Source organism: Theropithecus gelada, chromosome 8 (assembly GCF_003255815.1).
Source record: "Theropithecus gelada isolate Dixy chromosome 8, Tgel_1.0, whole genome shotgun sequence".
Classification (NCBI taxonomy): domain Eukaryota; kingdom Metazoa; phylum Chordata; class Mammalia; order Primates; family Cercopithecidae; genus Theropithecus; species Theropithecus gelada.
This window is the reverse complement of record NC_037676.1, coordinates 96,156,528-96,173,239: the sequence shown is the minus strand read 5'-3', so window position 1 is coordinate 96,173,239 and position 16,712 is coordinate 96,156,528. Positions and strand designations below refer to the sequence as shown.

At 37.2% G+C, this 16,712-nt stretch overlaps 1 protein-coding gene across 4 annotated transcripts in view; it reads right to left on the bottom strand.

Moving 5' to 3' along the window:
- The window catches only part of TMEM67 (transmembrane protein 67), a 67,194-nt gene that overhangs the window by 13,654 nt on the left and 36,828 nt on the right, over positions 1-16,712 (bottom strand). For all 4 annotated transcript variants that reach the window (XR_003120914.1, XM_025395181.1, XM_025395183.1 and 1 more), the window contains 9 exons: positions 13,422-13,478; positions 11,828-11,926; positions 9,648-9,746; positions 9,199-9,285; positions 7,989-8,088; positions 7,755-7,894; positions 5,521-5,661; positions 1,270-1,350; positions 85-201 (listed from right to left, as the gene is read on the bottom strand). Coding sequence is in view for 3 of the 4 variants with exons in the window: in XM_025395181.1 (XP_025250966.1) it covers positions 85-201; positions 1,270-1,350; positions 5,521-5,661; positions 7,755-7,894; positions 7,989-8,088; positions 9,199-9,285; positions 9,648-9,746; positions 11,828-11,926; positions 13,422-13,478 (921 nt within the window). In the remaining variant the exon portion in view is untranslated. The remainder of the gene's footprint in view (positions 1-84; positions 202-1,269; positions 1,351-5,520; positions 5,662-7,754; positions 7,895-7,988; positions 8,089-9,198; positions 9,286-9,647; positions 9,747-11,827; positions 11,927-13,421; positions 13,479-16,712) is intronic.

Genomic DNA, 16,712 nt, shown 5'->3' with positions numbered 1-16,712 from the left:
GACTTTTTTAAAAAAAACAAATCCAAGATTTATAAGAATCCATTTCTCAACTTAAAAACAAAAAGATGTAAAACATTTTCATACCGCTTCTCTTTTAAGGTTCATATTCATTTCTTCCATATTAGTATCTGCATGCCCATGTACTGATCTACCATGAATGTAATATCCAAAACATTTGTGGGATAATAGAAACACTGATATCTATAAAAAGAGAATAAAAAGAAGCAATTAGCAACTCTTATGCAAAACAACAAAAAATTAAGTTTTCCTTAAAATTGCTTTCTTTTTCCCAAAATAATGAAGATTGTATTCTTGGGAAATATATAAAGAGGATAATACAGTAATCAAGGATAATAAGGTTTTCTTTTAAAGTGTTTGAAAAAGAGATTGAAGATATTTTCCAAGAAAGGGAGAAATAAGTCTGTGCAACATAGGGAGACTCTTTCTCTACAAAAAAAAAAAAAAAAAAAAAAAAAAAAGTTGAGTCGTTGGTGGTGCACACCTGTGGTCCCAGCTACTTGGGAAGCTGAGGTGGGAGGATTGCTTGAACTCAGGAGGTCAAGGTTGCAGTGAGCTACGACTGCACCACTGTACTCCAGCCTGGGTTACAGTGCGAGCCTTTTCTCGAAAAAAAAGAAAAAAAAAAAAAAGAAAGGAAGAAACAGCGTTGATATACAAACAATTTTCAGGGGTGCTGGAATTAATGAACTACTTGGAAGCATAAGAAATTAATAATTAAGAAACTGTAAATAAAGGTGAAAAAAACAGGCTGGGCACAGTGGCTCACACCTGTAATCCCAGTACTTGGGGAGGCTGGAGGCAGGTGGAGTTCAAGACCAGCCTGGCCAACATGGTGAAACCCCATCTGTACCAAAAATACAAAAACAAAAAAAAAAAAAATTAGTCCAGCAGAGTGGTGCACACCCGTAATCCCAGCTACTCAGGAGATTGAGGTGTGAGAATTGCTTGAACCCGGGAGCCAGAGGTTGCAGTGAGCCAAGATGGTGCCACTGCACTCCAGCCTGGGTGACAGAGCAAGACCGTTTCCAAAAACAAACAAACAAACAAAACACACAAAAAAAGATGAAAAAACTAAGGCAGTAAATATTAACTTGTAGCTCATTATAATTATCTCTGGAATTAACAACCAGTGGAAAATTGGACCAAAAATTCAGTCATACCAAATGACTTTTAAAGCCTCTCTTAACAAACTCATGACCTTTAAAAAGGGAAAGTAACAGTTGCAAGATGAAGTCAGAAAGTACTTACATTACTCATAGAGCATAAATCAACGAACTGTCGAATTTTATCTTCTATAAATCTCTCATAAAAGACAGCAAAGAACACGATCTAAAACATTAAGCCAAGTTTATGTTTATTAGCTTTTAGGATTTTAATTTTCTGTTACAGCCACAGTGTAGTATCTTAAGAAAAAAAAAGTTCCAACCAAAAGCACAGTGGTCTTTAACAGTTCCTATGTGATAAAGTCCTACTTATCATTTCTGAGTCTTCTGTCGAAGGGAGGAGGATTTTGAAATTGTGTTGAGTCATTGAGGGAATCTATTTTGAGCTTTGCAAACTTTCTGTGTCATTAAAACAAGCTATGACAAACACGTGGGAAGAAAGAAAAAGTCTTTTAAAAATGTAGGACAAATCAATGCATCGATGGTCAGATTTATGTTTGGTTTTGTCATTTTGCTCATCTAAATTCCAAGACATGAGAAAATTCTCTACTTTTCAAATTAATTTTCTCTGCCAGAACAGCACATAAAAAGCATATATCTAGTATTCTGACTATAAAGTATTAAAAATTCATATGGAATGGTTTCCAGTGTTTTCTTAGATTTAATAGTAGAAACAGAAATTTTATAAATAAAAATTTTACCTGGTACATCTTTTTAGACATGTTTCACAAAAAGGTAAAATTTCCCAACTCCCCTATTTAAAGCTGCCCCCACTGTCCCCCATTCCTACCCTCCACTCTCCTCCCTTCTTTTTACTCTCTATCTCATGTCCCTGCTGCATCTCTTCACAGCACTTGGCACAATCTGTCATTTGTTCCTGTAACAGCATATCCATAAGCTCAGCACAGCATCCAGTACATAAAATGCACTTAAATATGTGAATGAATAGGTAAGTGAATCTACAGTAGCTGACTACTGAAAATGTTTTCCTACATACTCTATATACATATTTTATTTTATTATTATTATTATTTTTTTTTTTTGAGATGGAGTCTCGCTCTGTCGCCCAGGCTGGAGTGCAGTGGTCGGATCTCAGCTCACTGCAAGCTCCGCCTCCCGGGTTTACGCCATTCTCCTGCCTCAGCCTCCCGAGTAGCTGGGACTACAGGCACCCGCCACATCCCCCGGCTAGTTTTTTGTATTTTTTTAGTAGAGATGGGGTTTCACCATGTTAGCCAGGATGGTCTCGATCTCCTGACCTCGTGATCCACCCGTCTCGGCCTCCCAAAGTGCTGGGATTACAGGCTTGAGCCACCACGCCCGGCATATATATACATATTTTAAACCTCTTTAAAGGATGTCAAAAACAGCAATATTCAAGGTTTAAAAATCAAAAGACACCACTTAAAAGCTGAAGAGGCTGGGTTTAAGGAAATAGAAGGAGTGAACAATAAAGCCTGACATCATTAGAATCAAGAAGAGTTTAGACAAATTTACAAAACTGTAACAGGTTGTTAAAGGAACTCTCAAAGATTCTTGACAAATATATAAACACTGATCATTTTAGAATATTACCATGGAGAGAAAAGGTTTACTATCCAGTTGACAGCAAAGTGAGATGCAAAGAATGAAGTTAGATGGTGGTGTCTGAGATTGCTAGGTGCTGTCCCAACAACCCTTTCTCCTTAGTAACAGATCCCTTCCTTGAGCAGGATATACTGCTGCCCAGCTGAAAGATTCTAGTGCAGTTAGATGTGGCCATGCTATTAAGTTCTAGCCAAGAAGATATTGAAAGGCACTTCTGAAAAGGCTGTTAAAGAAAAGGCGACCTTACCTACTTCAATTCCCTCCTGTAACTTCATTGACCATTATGGACCATGAAGGGACTGTGGAGATGGAAGTCCCTTGTGGCTGGGCAAAAGGACAGGCTTCTGGGTCCTGACAGTAGCACTAAGCCACCATTCCACTCCAGCCCTGTACTTTGGACCTCTGCTCATCTTTTTCACGGGAAAGACAAGGTTCTCTTTGATTTCAGCCACTCTTATTTTGTTTTTGATTGTGTTATATTCAACCAAATATGAAAAGTTTCAGATGATACTGCTTTAGACTATCTACATCCACAGGAATCTGATATACTCACAAAATACATTGGTATATTGTACAAAATATTTCCTTACTATTACATTGATGGTAAACATCAAAACCCATAGTCTTTTGATTCTATCTTGTTTCCAATTCTAATATGTTTGTTTTCTTTTTCTGGTTGTCAGCTGTCCTTTACTAACTCTATCCCTGTAGTTTCATGTTTGAGTAAGTCTCATCAATTTAAAATAAATATATATTTAAAAAGTTAATACACAGATTACTGAATACCACCACCTGGACCTAATTCTCTAAGAATATGCTCTCTTTAAAATATTTCAATCTGGCTCAGACCTGTAATCCTGGCACTTTGGGAGACCAAGATGGGAGGATAGCTTGAGCTCAGGAGTTTATGACCAGCCTGGCCAACATGGTGAAACCCCGTCTCTACTAAAAACACAAAAATTAGCTGGGCATGGTGGCAGTCCCCTGTAATCCCAGCTTCTTGGGAGGCTGAGGCAGGAGAATCGCTTGAACCTGGGAGGCAAAGGTTACAGTGAGCTGAGATCACGCCATTGCACTCCAGCCTGGGCAACAAGAGTGAAACTCTGTCTCAAAAAAAAAAAAAAAAAAAAAATTCGCTGGGTGTGGTGGCATGTGCCTATAGTCCCAGCTACTCAGGAGACTGAGGCAGGAGGATTGCTTGAGCCCGGGAGGTTGAGGCTGCAGTGAACTATGATTGCATCATTGCTCTCCAGACGGGGAGACAGGGGAAGACTGTCTCTAAAAACAAAAACCAAACAAACAAAAATCTCAAAAGATCCTTAAAAGTAGGCTGTTCTAGGTAGATAGCTATTAGCCAGCTATAGGAAGTTAAAATTGGTCTCTCTAGAGGTCCTATCTTCATGTGCTGATTATAAAAGTTAAGGAAATTTTAAACAGAAGGACTCTTTCTGTTTATGAGTACCTGAAAGTTAGATGCTTGCTGCTGCTTCTTTCTTTTTCTTTTTTTTCTTTCCTTTTTTTTTTTTTTTTTTTTTTCTTTATAGCCTCTACTAGATCCATGGGACCTGAGGCTAAAAATACTTATTTTTACTTTTGGTCATTTTAATAAATATTTCAAGAAAAACTCCACAAGGGGTATGAGCAATTTGAGTAAGGTTTCATGATATATAAATAAATGTAAACAATAAGTTATGTTTCAAAAGAAAACAACATATTTAGGGTAGTTTATCTGTCCCTGTATTTACATATAAACTAAACAAGGAGTCTGTCCTATGACTATAAAGCTGCAGACTCTCAAAGGCCCTTCAGAGCCCCACTATCGACAAGAATGTGAACTCTGAAATCAGGCTGTCTGAGTTCAAATTCCAGTTCTGTCAGTTACTAGTCACATGACTTCAGGCAATTTTTTTAGCCTTCCTGTGTCTCAGTTTCCTCATTTATAAAATGAGGATAATAACAGAGCTTATCTCTGAGGGCTATTATAAAGATTGAGGCATTATTAGGTATAAAGCAATTACAATTGTCCTTTAGTATGTTGGTATTGAGTCCAGAACCCCCAAGTATACCAAAATCCACCCATATTCAAGTCCCGCATTCAGTCCTGCTGGAACCCATCTATACAGAAAGTTGGCCCTCTACAGATGCAGAATTTGCATTCTGTGAACACTGTATTTTCTACTCTCAATGAGTTCAAATAGTTTAACCCCATGTTGTTCAAGGATCAACAGTAATTACACTTGATCTTAGCCTAAAGGCCAAGAAGTGATGGATCAACAGTAGTTAATTAGTACAGTGACTAACACAATGTAAGAATTGACTACTGGCTGGGTGCGATGGCTCACACCTGTAATCCCAGCACTTTGGGAGGGGAGGAGGGTCACCTGAAGTCAGGAGTTCAAGACCAGCCTGGCCAACATGGTGAAACCCCATCTCTACTAAAAATACAAAAAAATTAGCTGGATGTAGTGGTGGGCGCCTACAGTCCCAGCTACTCAGGAGGTTGCGGTGGGAGAATTGCTTGAACCTGGGAGGCAGGGGCTGCAGTGAACCAAGATCATGCCACTGCACTCCAGCCTGGGCGACAGAGCGAAGACTGTTTCAAAAAAAAAAAAAAAAAAGAACTGACTATTAGCTTATTGCTCTTGTCACCTTCTTTCTGCTACAGAAAGAAGGATGTGGTCAATGTTTGATGATAATCAGTAAGTAAGCAGAGTTATAAATAAGTAATGTTACTTAGAAGTAATATTACCTGTATAATTCCAATGGCTAGCCAAAGAGCAGCAGACACTGCATATCTCAAAATGCGGCTATAAGGAGCTACATAGCTAGATGGACTTCTAGAAAGACTAGAAGATGAGTCCATTAATGCCAAGTTCTTGAATCCCACAACCTGGAGTAAAAGGAAAAGTAATAATTTAAACAGACATGGATAAAGAAAACTACTCTAGACTGAAAATAGAAAACCTCTCCCTACTCACCTTGAAAAACTAAAATATCCAAGTTTGTATAAACAGTAGAAAATCTAGATAAAAATAATTATTATCCAGTATCTTAACTACAAAGTATTTATTACACAATATTTAGTTAGTTCATTTGGCATTCTTCTCAATATGACTAAGGGTCAAATATAACCTTATTGTCATACACACTGACAGGAATACAAATTTAATTCAAAGGATAAAACTTTCATTAGTAAACTACCAATGAGTGAAACCAACAACTAGTATTTCATGAGTATTTGACATGTTCCAGGCACTGTACTAAACATTTTTATACTTTAAAACAGTATATTACAAAATGTCTTCTAAAGGGCATAAGTTCTTTGAAAAAATAATCTATGTTTAAATACATTTGGTCCATCCATTACACTCACCTCCATGCTTCCCACCCTTGTAGAATAAAGGTCCTGAGAAGTTTTACAGTAAAAGGTACTACATGATTATACTGAATCCAATATTTTCCAAACTTACTTGACTATAAAACTTTTTCATGTAATATCTTTTAAAGCTGAGGAAACTCCTAAACACACACACACACACCCCTTCAAAAAGAAAAGAAGTATGTGAGGTAACAGATAAACTAGCTTGATTTAGCCATTCCACAATGAATACATATATCAAAACACTGTATTGTAAACTATAAACATATATAAATTTTATCTGTTCATTTAAGAAAAACCAAAATACTACTTCAAGTGAATTTTGGAAGTATTGCTCATATTATTTAAAAGCTCTAAGGATACAAACAGTCTTCTACCAGTTTTACAAAAATAAAGGAAGGGAAAGGGGAAAGAGAATGGAAAGAAAGAAGAAAAAAGAGAGAAGACAGACAGACCTAAGAGTTAATGATTTATATTCAATCTTAATTAAGCAGATAATTCCTTAGAAAACCTATTCCCATATAAACGGTTTCCATGTTCAGTCTTATACTTAGTACTGAATACTTTAATAATTTCAACTAAATCCATGAAATAACTGCAAATGTATAATAAATATGTTGCATCTTGTTCATTTTAGCCCCAGCTCTTAGCACAGAACATAGTCTATAGTAAGTTTTCAATAAAAATTAGTTGAAAAATATCAAACTTATAATAGTGATTCTAATGCAGGGGAGAATACGGATCAGGGAGTAGGGAGCTTTTTCAAAATATAGATACCTGGGTTTACCTCAAAGCTACTAAATCAAACATAGTCTCTAAGGGTGAGCCCGAGCATAGGTATTTTACAAAAGATCCCCGAGGGCTTCTGATACAAACTATTGGTTTTAAAGCCACTCCTTATACCTAGAGCAGTCAAACACACAGAGACAGGAAGTATTATAGAATGGTGGTTGCCAGGGGTTAGGTCTAGCAGGGAATGGGTACAGGGTTGTTTAAGGGGTATGGAGTTTCAGTTTTGCAAGATGAAGAGTTCTAGAGATGAATGGTGATGATGATTTTGCATGACAATGCGAATGTACTTAACACTATTTTTTTTTTTTTGAGATGGAGTTTCGCTCTTTTTGCCCAGGCTGGAATGCAATGGCGCGATCTTGGCTCACTGCAACCTCCGCCTCCTGGGTTCAAGCGCTTCTCCTGCCTCAGCCTCCCGAGCAGTTGGGATTATAGGCATGTGCCACCATGCCCAGCTAATTTTGTATTTTTTGGTAGAGACAGGGTTTCTCCATGTTGGCCAGGGTGGTCTCAAACTCCCGACCTCAGGTGATCCGCCTGCCTTGGCCTCCCAAAGTGAGGCGTGAGCCACTGCGCCTGGCTGACTTAACACTATTAAACTCTACACTCAAAAATGCTTAAGATGGTAAACTTAAAAAAAAAATTGTGGTAAAGTATATAACATAAAGTCACTCCTTTTTAATGGCTTCACAACAATATTTCAACCTTTAGAGAAATCTTCCACTGTCATGAAAACTTAGTTGGAATTATATTAGTTTAATATTTATAAGGTACATGTAAGTTGCATATAATCACATTAAAACAGTTTATACCTCCAAAAAGAAGAGGACAGTAAGTACTTGAAATAGTGAATTAATTTTTCTCACAGTCTGAATTTCATTCCATTCATTTGCTACAAAATATGTTCTCCATATGCTTACAGGAACAGTGGCACTTCGTACACCACCCTCACCTGGTCAGAAAAATAAAATGAGTAAAAGAATTCTACCTCCTCTGCTCTGCAAGGATAGCAAAAGAATTTTGGTACAAATGTATATTTCACTTACCTTCAACAGCTTTAAGAACCTTTCCTTTAGGTCGCTCCCAATCAATAAAGAATACATCTATTGTAATCTGCGATATGAGCTTATGCAAAAATTGTAGTGCCTGAGAATGACATATAATAAAACACCTGAAAGAGTACCAGCATTAAGCCTGCTTATAAAACCAATATTGACTCTTTAAGAAACATACTGTTATCACAAGAACATATACGTTCATAAGTGAATTCACATGAAGTTATAATACCACTAGGGGATCATTAGAAGCTCATCAGATAACCTGGAATCACCAAATTCACAGAATTTTCATATACATTTTACTTTACCTTCCCTTTTTATTTATTTCTTTAAAATAGGAATACGAAAAGAGACATTTTTCCTCCTCACATAGGGACTTATATAATTGACTCCCAAAGATTCTAGAAGCACACCTCATTTTGTAGATCAGTTGACTTCTTTATAAGTAAAGATATTTTCAACTATAGCTTGTTTTTCCTAATTAAAGTTTTTGAATGCTCTGTCTGTTTTTTCTATTTCTGCTATTAAGATTTCTGATTTTTACAGAATGCGTTGTTGAAACACATCTTTCTCATTTATAGAAGCAATATGTTTAAACTGAGGCATTCTTTCTAGTTGCTGCATTATTGATCAAATAAAGGATAAAAATCTAAGTATGGGATACTTCACTTCGAGAAGCTCCCAGCCTGTGGAAAAAGGAGACACTTAATATTCACAGTACAATGGGATAAGGACTATCAAGAGGCATATAAAGAGCTTCACCTATATTGATAGAGAACACTGAGTTGAGGATGGGGGTCATAGGAAGAAAGGAGCAAAGGAATCTGGAGACAGACAAAACAGCTTTAAGATCTCAACACTTTATCCTTGATTAATGGAGACAAAATTCATGCCTGAAGACATTTTGTCCCATTGTGAATGTATCATCAGACTTTAAGGAAAGTTATATACTGAAATATCATTTTATCAAATAAGCCATACAAATTTATGGCTTCTTTGAAAAAAATATTTAAGGCAGATTTTCAGACTGAGCATCTACTACAAATAAAAGTAAATTTACTGCATAAAATAATTAATGCTTTCTTTCAAAACCAAAGTGAATTTCACACCAAAGATTTTTGAAAGCATTTTAATTTTAAAGACTTATTAGTTCATTAGCAGGCCTTTTAAATTTGGTAATCTGTCCTTTAAAACTTACCTTCAGAGCAAAGGCACATCCAACATAAGTGACAAAACGTTCTTCCTGAACTGGCATTGGTAGCAAAACAGAGACAGACTTCTGTGCCTATAATAAAAATTACTTGATTAAATATAATCACACAAAGTGTTGTGTTTTTTTGGGGGGGAAAGGAGGGTCTTAGTATGCTGCCCGGGCAGGACTCGATTCTGGACTCACAGGATCCTCCCACGTAAGTCTTCCAATTGAACAAGGTTTTTCTTAAGCACAATTTAAAAACCAAAGAAAGCATAAAAGAGGAAGATAGCGATGTGATCGATAAGCTCAGCACACTCAAGGAATGGAGAGTTGGGCACTTTTCTTAATACTGTTGATCAAAAATTCTCCCAAACAAAAATAGTTCCTTTATAAAGAAAATTTTTCAATTATTCTGATATTGGCAGTTGGGGTAAATTCAGAAACTCACTCACTTTGAAGAAAATAAGCCAGTAAAGACCTGTTCCCACTGTGATGATAAAGAAAACATTGGCCAGATCACCAGCATAGTACACCAAGAATTTCATAACTGTCTGCAATTAAAAAAAACAAATTAACAGCTGTTTAAGACTCAATGTATAAACCACTTTTAGTAATATTACCACTTTTATACATCATCCACTACGTTTCTTAAGCCTGAAACCTCGTTTCACATATCCACATATGATCTTGCTATAAAGACCACCTGCTTCCTCTTCCTTGCTACCTTTTGGTTCCTTACCTTTCTGGCCATTCCTGGTAGCCTCTTTCTTCAACTCTTCTCATCTTTCACTATCTAAGAAAATTGAACTGCTTCCTAATTTTCTCTTAGTCCCCTTTAATCTCTCCTCCACACTAACACCAGAGTTAGTTTTCTAAAATGTGAATTGGATTGTGTCACTTCCCTTGTTAAAAATGAACAACTCCTCACTGCAATATAAATTCCTGATCCACAAGGTCTTTCACAATATGGGCCAAAATTAACTTTTTAGCCTCATCTGCCAGTTCTAGTCATGTAGTTAGTCAATGACTAACCACTTCATACTTTCATCTCGAAAACTTTGTGGAATAAAATGGGCATTGTTTTACCAAATATTCTTCTCTTCCTCTCTCTGGTAAGCTCTCATGATTTCTGAGAGCACAGACTATGTCTGTCTTTGCTCACTATCACATCCTCTAGTTCCTGGCAGAGTGCCAGACACTTAGACAGTAGAGCCTCAGTGACTACTGTAGAATGAAGAGATAATCCCACTTAAAGTTCACTTCTCTGGGAAGCCTTTCTGGACTATCCCAAGTAGTAAATCAAGTCCCCCTGCTGATTCCTTAGCTCACTGGCTTTGGAATCAGAAAGATACTTTGGTTAAAGTTACGCTGTAACCTTTCTCATGTTCTTCATCGGCAAAATGGAAATATCTATTACTGAGTTGCTGTAAAAATCAAGCGAGTAGAAAATTTAACCTTTGCCTCAATTTCATCATGTGTAAAATGCGAATAATAATAATAACCTAACTTCAAAGAGCTACTGTGAGGATTAAGAAAATTACATACATAAAGCTTTAAAAAGTGCCTGGTACATGGTAAATATTTTTTAAATGTTTGATAAAAATAAAAGGTTAAATATGAAGTGAAAGTATAAAGTTAATAGAATAAAATGTGGACTATCTTTGTGATCTTGATATAGGGAAGGTTTTCCTAAACAAGATCCTAAAAGCACTGAAAAAATATTCAGATATGATGATATCAAAACTAAAAGTTTCTGGCCAGGCGTGGTGGCTCATGCCTGTAATCCCAGCACTTTGGGAGGCTGAGGTGGGTGGATCATGAGGCCAGGAGTTCAAGACCAGTCTGACCAACATGGTGAAACCCCGTCTCTATTAAAAATACAAAAATTAGCCAGGCAAGGTAGTGCATGCCTGTAATCCCAGCTACTCAGCAGACTGAGGCAGGAGAATCACTTGAACCCGGGAGGTGGAGGTTGCAGTGAACCAAGATCGTGCCTCTGCACTCCAGCCTGGGTGACAGAGTGAGACTCTGTCTCAAAAAAACAAACAAAAACAAAAACAAAAACAAACCTGAAAGTTTCTGTTAAACAAAGGACCACATGGATAAAAATGACAGATGGGTCACATATTTATTTATTCATATATTTCAACATCAGAAACCAAAAAGGGGTTACTATTTAGAAAATAAAAAAAATCCTTCACATAAACAAGAAAAACTGGAAACATAATAGAGAAGTAGGCAAGGGATGTAAACAGGCAGTTAACAGAAGGAAAAACCTGAATGATTAAAATGTATATGAAGAGTACAGAGAAATGAAAATGAAATCAACAGTGACATACTACTATATGCCATGAGATTGGCAAAAATTGGAAAGGCTGGAAAAATATCAAGTGTTGCCAAGTTTGTGCAGAAATAAGAAGAGCATTGCTGGTAGGACTATAGACTGGCATACAATATGGTGGGAAGAAAATGAGGTACGCATACACCATATGACCCAGCAATACTTATCCTAATTACATACCCCAGAAAAATTCAGTGCAACTTCTTTACTTATCCTCTAGCTGTGTCTTATGAAAAGGATCCAGAAGAGTCAAAAGATTAAAATATTACTTAAAAACCGCTGAGATTATACCTGTAAGTCAATCATGGGACTCCCAATGCGCCTCTTCCATCCTGCTGTCTTCAAAAGAGATGCTAAAACAGCTAGCCCACCCAATACACCCAAAGCAATCTAAAAAACAAAAGAACAATTGAGAATTTATGTAATTTCTCTCATTGGTGTTCAAAAACACTGTGAACAGAAAGTAAGGAAGTGCTCAAAAAAATGGTGGGGTGGGACATGTTGAAAGGACAGAGGAGTCAAGTTGGAGGAACTTGTAATGGCCAAATGTGGGACAATTTGAACAAGAAAACAAATAATAACATATTATAATTACTAGAATAAAATAAATACGAGTTCACACTGATTTAAAAATAAATAATTGAATAAATAATGTGAGCAAAGGGAGAGTTTCTCCTTATAGTAAAGTTCCAAATAAATAAAAAAGTAATTAGGGAAACAGAAAATCACCATCAGGCAAATATCACAGTGAAACTTTCTGCAGGTAAGAATCATCAATGGATGCTATTCAATAAAATTAGAGGGCCGGGCGTGGTGGCTCACGCCTGTAATCCCAGCATTTTGGGAGGCTGAGGTAGGTGGATTGCCTAAAGTCAGGAGTTCAAGACCAGTCTGGCCAACATGGTGAAACCCCGTCACTACTAAAAATACAAAAAAATTAGCCTGGTGTGGTGGCATGCACCTGTAATCCCAGCTACTAGGGAGGCTGAGGCAGGGGAATTGCTTAAACCAACAAGGTGAAGGTTGCAGTGGGCCGAGATCACACCACTGCACTCCAGCCTGGGCAATAGAGTGAGACTCCATCTAAAATAAAATAAAATAAAATTAAGAGGGCCGGCTGGGTGCGGTGGCTCACCTGAGGTTGGGAATTTGAGACCAGAATGACCAACGTGGAGAAACCCCATCTCTACTAAAAATACAAAAATTAGCTGGGCGTGGTGACACATGCCTGTAATCCCAGATACTCAGAAGGCTGAGACAAGAGAATCACTGAGATCACGCCATTGCACTCCAGTCTGTGCAACAAGAGCAAAACTCCATCTCCAAAAAAACACAAAAAAACAAAAAACGAGAGGGGGAGAATAAGAAGAATAAGAAGCAGGATGTTTGCATAATTTCAAAGAATCTTCCCCATGAGATACTTATTTTTATTTATTATTATAGCATCACTTTGATGGCATCTTTGCCAAAACTATATGAACTCAATTTGATCATGGGAAAATACCAGACAAACCAAATTGAGGGCCAAAATAATGGACCAGTACTCTTCAAAAGTATTACGGTCAAGAAAGACTAAGAATCTGTCACATATTTTAAAACACTAAGGAGCTATGACAGCTAAAAGCAATATGTGACGCTAGATTGGGTCCTAAAACAGAAAAAAATTCAATAGTGAAATTCAAATAGCATGTAGATGAGTTAATAGGACTACATCAATATTAATTTCCAGATTATGATCATTGTGCTAAGGTTATATAGGCTAACATTAGGGGAGGCTGGGGAAAAGAGTATCTGGGAAATTTGTTTTAGCAACTTTCTTGCACATCTGAAATTATTTAATTATAAAATACACTGTATATATTTTAATAGGTTAAAATAAACTTACATCTGTCTGGACATGTGCTTCTCCATGATCCATTTCGTATGTGACTGAGAAAGAAACCTGGTATTTAAAACAAAACAAATTAGCTATACTGAAATTATGTAATACAAACTTACTTTTCTTATAAAAACACATTTGTAGCTGGGTTTTACCATAAACACTATAGTTTCTAACTATCAAAATTATTAGAGTTGACCTTTACTTACATGTAAATAGATATGCTTTTGAGAATTATTTGTGCTACTTTAAATATCTCTTTCACGCACATTAAAAACGGGGCTTGTTAGGAGATAAGTTAAATTCATGCACAGACTAATCATATTTCATTTTCTGATAGACTTCTGTAACTGAGGAATTTGACTAAACTTGTACATTAGGAATTTAGCAACTGGGTAAACCACCAGTTGCTAAACCGTAGATTAATCAAAGATCTGAACAAAATCTTAAAGATACCACTACGTTAAGAGACAAGAGAAAGAAGAACCTAGTAAAAGGTCAGAGAAGAGGACTGTGAGGGGTAGGAGAGGAAGATACTTAAGTCTTACCATGGTCACAGAATAGGGAGTTTCAAGAAGGAGGAGGACATTGAGTACAGTTTCAAATGTTGTATAAATGTCAAGGTAAAGAAAGCCACTATACGTGGAAACCATCGCTGACTTTCATGAAAGAGGTTTTCAAAGAAGTAAATGGCAAGAGCCAGACTGCAAATGATGAAAGAGTAAATGGTTGGGAAATGAAGAGATACATTAGCAAGCTGGGCAGCTGGCAGAACTGAGTACAATGTTTGTTTGGTTGGTTGGTTGTTTTAGTTTGTTTTTAAGATAAGGCAATCTGAGAGTTTTTATAAACAAAGGAAAGGGACTCGCAGAGAGGTTGTCTGAATAAGACATTAGGGATGGAACAGGATATTGGAAAATGTACTATAAATGAGTTTAGATAGATTAGTTTAGGAAGAGAGGAGGGGACCTTCTTTCTTGGAAACAGGAACAAGAAATGGGAAGGACAATGAAACAGAGATTCTGAAATATTAAAGAGGAAATCTTAAGGAATTCATGATAGATGGTCCTGATCTGCTCAAGACTAGATAAAGAGCAGAGACATAGCTGGATGTTTACAACTGATGTAAAATTTTGCAACAGCTGCCATGAGAAATTAAGAAATGATGAAAGAATTGTATATTTTATAATTAGAATAATTTGAGGTAGACTTCATCAATGTAGTTTCATGACTTAACTTTTTTTTTTTTTTCTTTTTTGAGACAGTCTCACTCTGGAGTGCAGTGGTGCAATCTTGGTTTACTACAATCTCTACATCCCAGGTTCAAGCAACAAGAATTCTCCTGCCTCAGCCTCCCAAGTAGCTGGGATTACAGGTAACCACCACCATGCCCAGATAATTTTTTTTTTTGTTATATTTTTAGCAGAAACAGGGTTTCACCATGTTGGCCAGGCTGGTCTCTAACTCCTGACCTCAACTGATCTGCCCACCTCGGCCTCCCATAGTGTTGGGACTACAGGTGTGAGCCACCACAACCAGCAGACTTAACTTTTTTCTATTTGTTATTTTTCAATTTATCAAGGCTTAGTTTAGAATTATTTTGGACAAGAATAATATTTAAAGAAAAGACTCAGAAGTGTTTTACATTAAAATAAATATATATATATACATACACACACACACACACAATTATTTTATTTTATTTTTTTTGAGACAGAGTTTTGCTCTTGTTGCCCAGGCTGGAATGCAATGGCACGCTCTCGGCTCACTGCAACCTCCCCCTCCCGGGTTCAAGTGATTCTCCTGCCTCAGCCTCCCAAGCAGCTGGGATTACAGGCATGCACCACCATGCCTCGCTAATTTTGTATTTTTAGTAGAGACAGGGTTTCACTATGTTGGTCAAGCTGAAAATAAATATATTCTTGATTACTCATAACACCACTCCAGGAAGTTTTAAACCAGGCAGTCTTTTGTTGTTACCAAGTATGTTTTGGATTTTCTTCTCCTCTCATTACAGTGTATGCAAGCTCAGTCAATGGAAACTAATTTTAGCACTGGATTAGGTAATACAAATGAGGATGGAAAATCTTTAAAAGTTACACTACATATGTATTTTTACTTAATTAAAGTTTGAATCCAATAGCAGTCAAGTACAAGTACAAGCACAAAAGAGAGGCCAAAAGCACCGGCTGAAGGAACTAGAATATTAAAATACAGAAGTAAAATAGGAGAAATTCAAAGCTCTTACAGAGTTTGGAGGTAAGAAATGCTATGCTCCACTTCTCATGTTTTTACAGAAAGAAGGGAATAGCCACTTAATCTCTAGGAGGAAAAATATAGAAGAATTACCTCTGTTTTTTTACCTCTATCCGTCTCTCATTTATCCCTCCTCAAAGCAAGATGCTTTATCTGACTGGAGAAGTTGAGAAGAGGAACTGAGCATGTGTAGCTCAACCTTCTCTAAGCTCATTCTCTGCAGTGCAGCCTAAGAGGTCTCGCTTCCATATACAGGCCCACCCAGGCAGAAGAGGCCTTCTGTCCTGTAGTTAAGTTTAATTTAGTTGACGAAGTAGTGGGAAACCTACTTGGCTGCAGGTCCAAACTACATCCTCTAGTTCATGTTAGCTGTACTAGTTATAACGCTGATAATTATCATCTCCTTCTGCCTGTTGAAGTATGTCTCTATTAAGTAGGTCACAGATTGGTGAGCACACATATGCCCACTGTAAAGTCTGAGTTCCTGGCTTAATTGGGCAAAGACATAAGATTTTTTTTTTTTTTTTTTGAGATGGAGTCTCACTCTTTTGCCCAGGCTGCAGTGCAGTGAAGTGATCTCGGTCTCGGCTCACTGCAACTTCGCCTCCTGGGCTCAAGCGATTCTCCTGCCTCAGCCTCCAGAGTAGCTGGGATTACAGATGCGTGCCACCACGCCCGGCTAATTTTTGTATTTTCAGTAGAGACAGGGTTTCACCATGTTGGTCAGGCTGTCTCAAACTCCCGACCTCAGGTGATCCGCCCGCCTTGGCCTCCCAAAGTACTGGGATTATAGGCGTGAGCCACCGCACCCGGCCCACAAAATCTTAACAAAAGCAAGGTGGCCAAAAAGAACAGGAGCAGACATTGCACATCTCAGCATACCCCAGTATCCCGAACAAGGATACTAGGCTGCTGGTGAGACTTCTACTGAAAAACATAATCCATTCTTACTTTTTTATACTCAGGATCCATACGAACTCACCTCTCACCATTATTAGTAAAAAATAATTAAGACTTGACTATATGTAGAGAAAGGTTTAT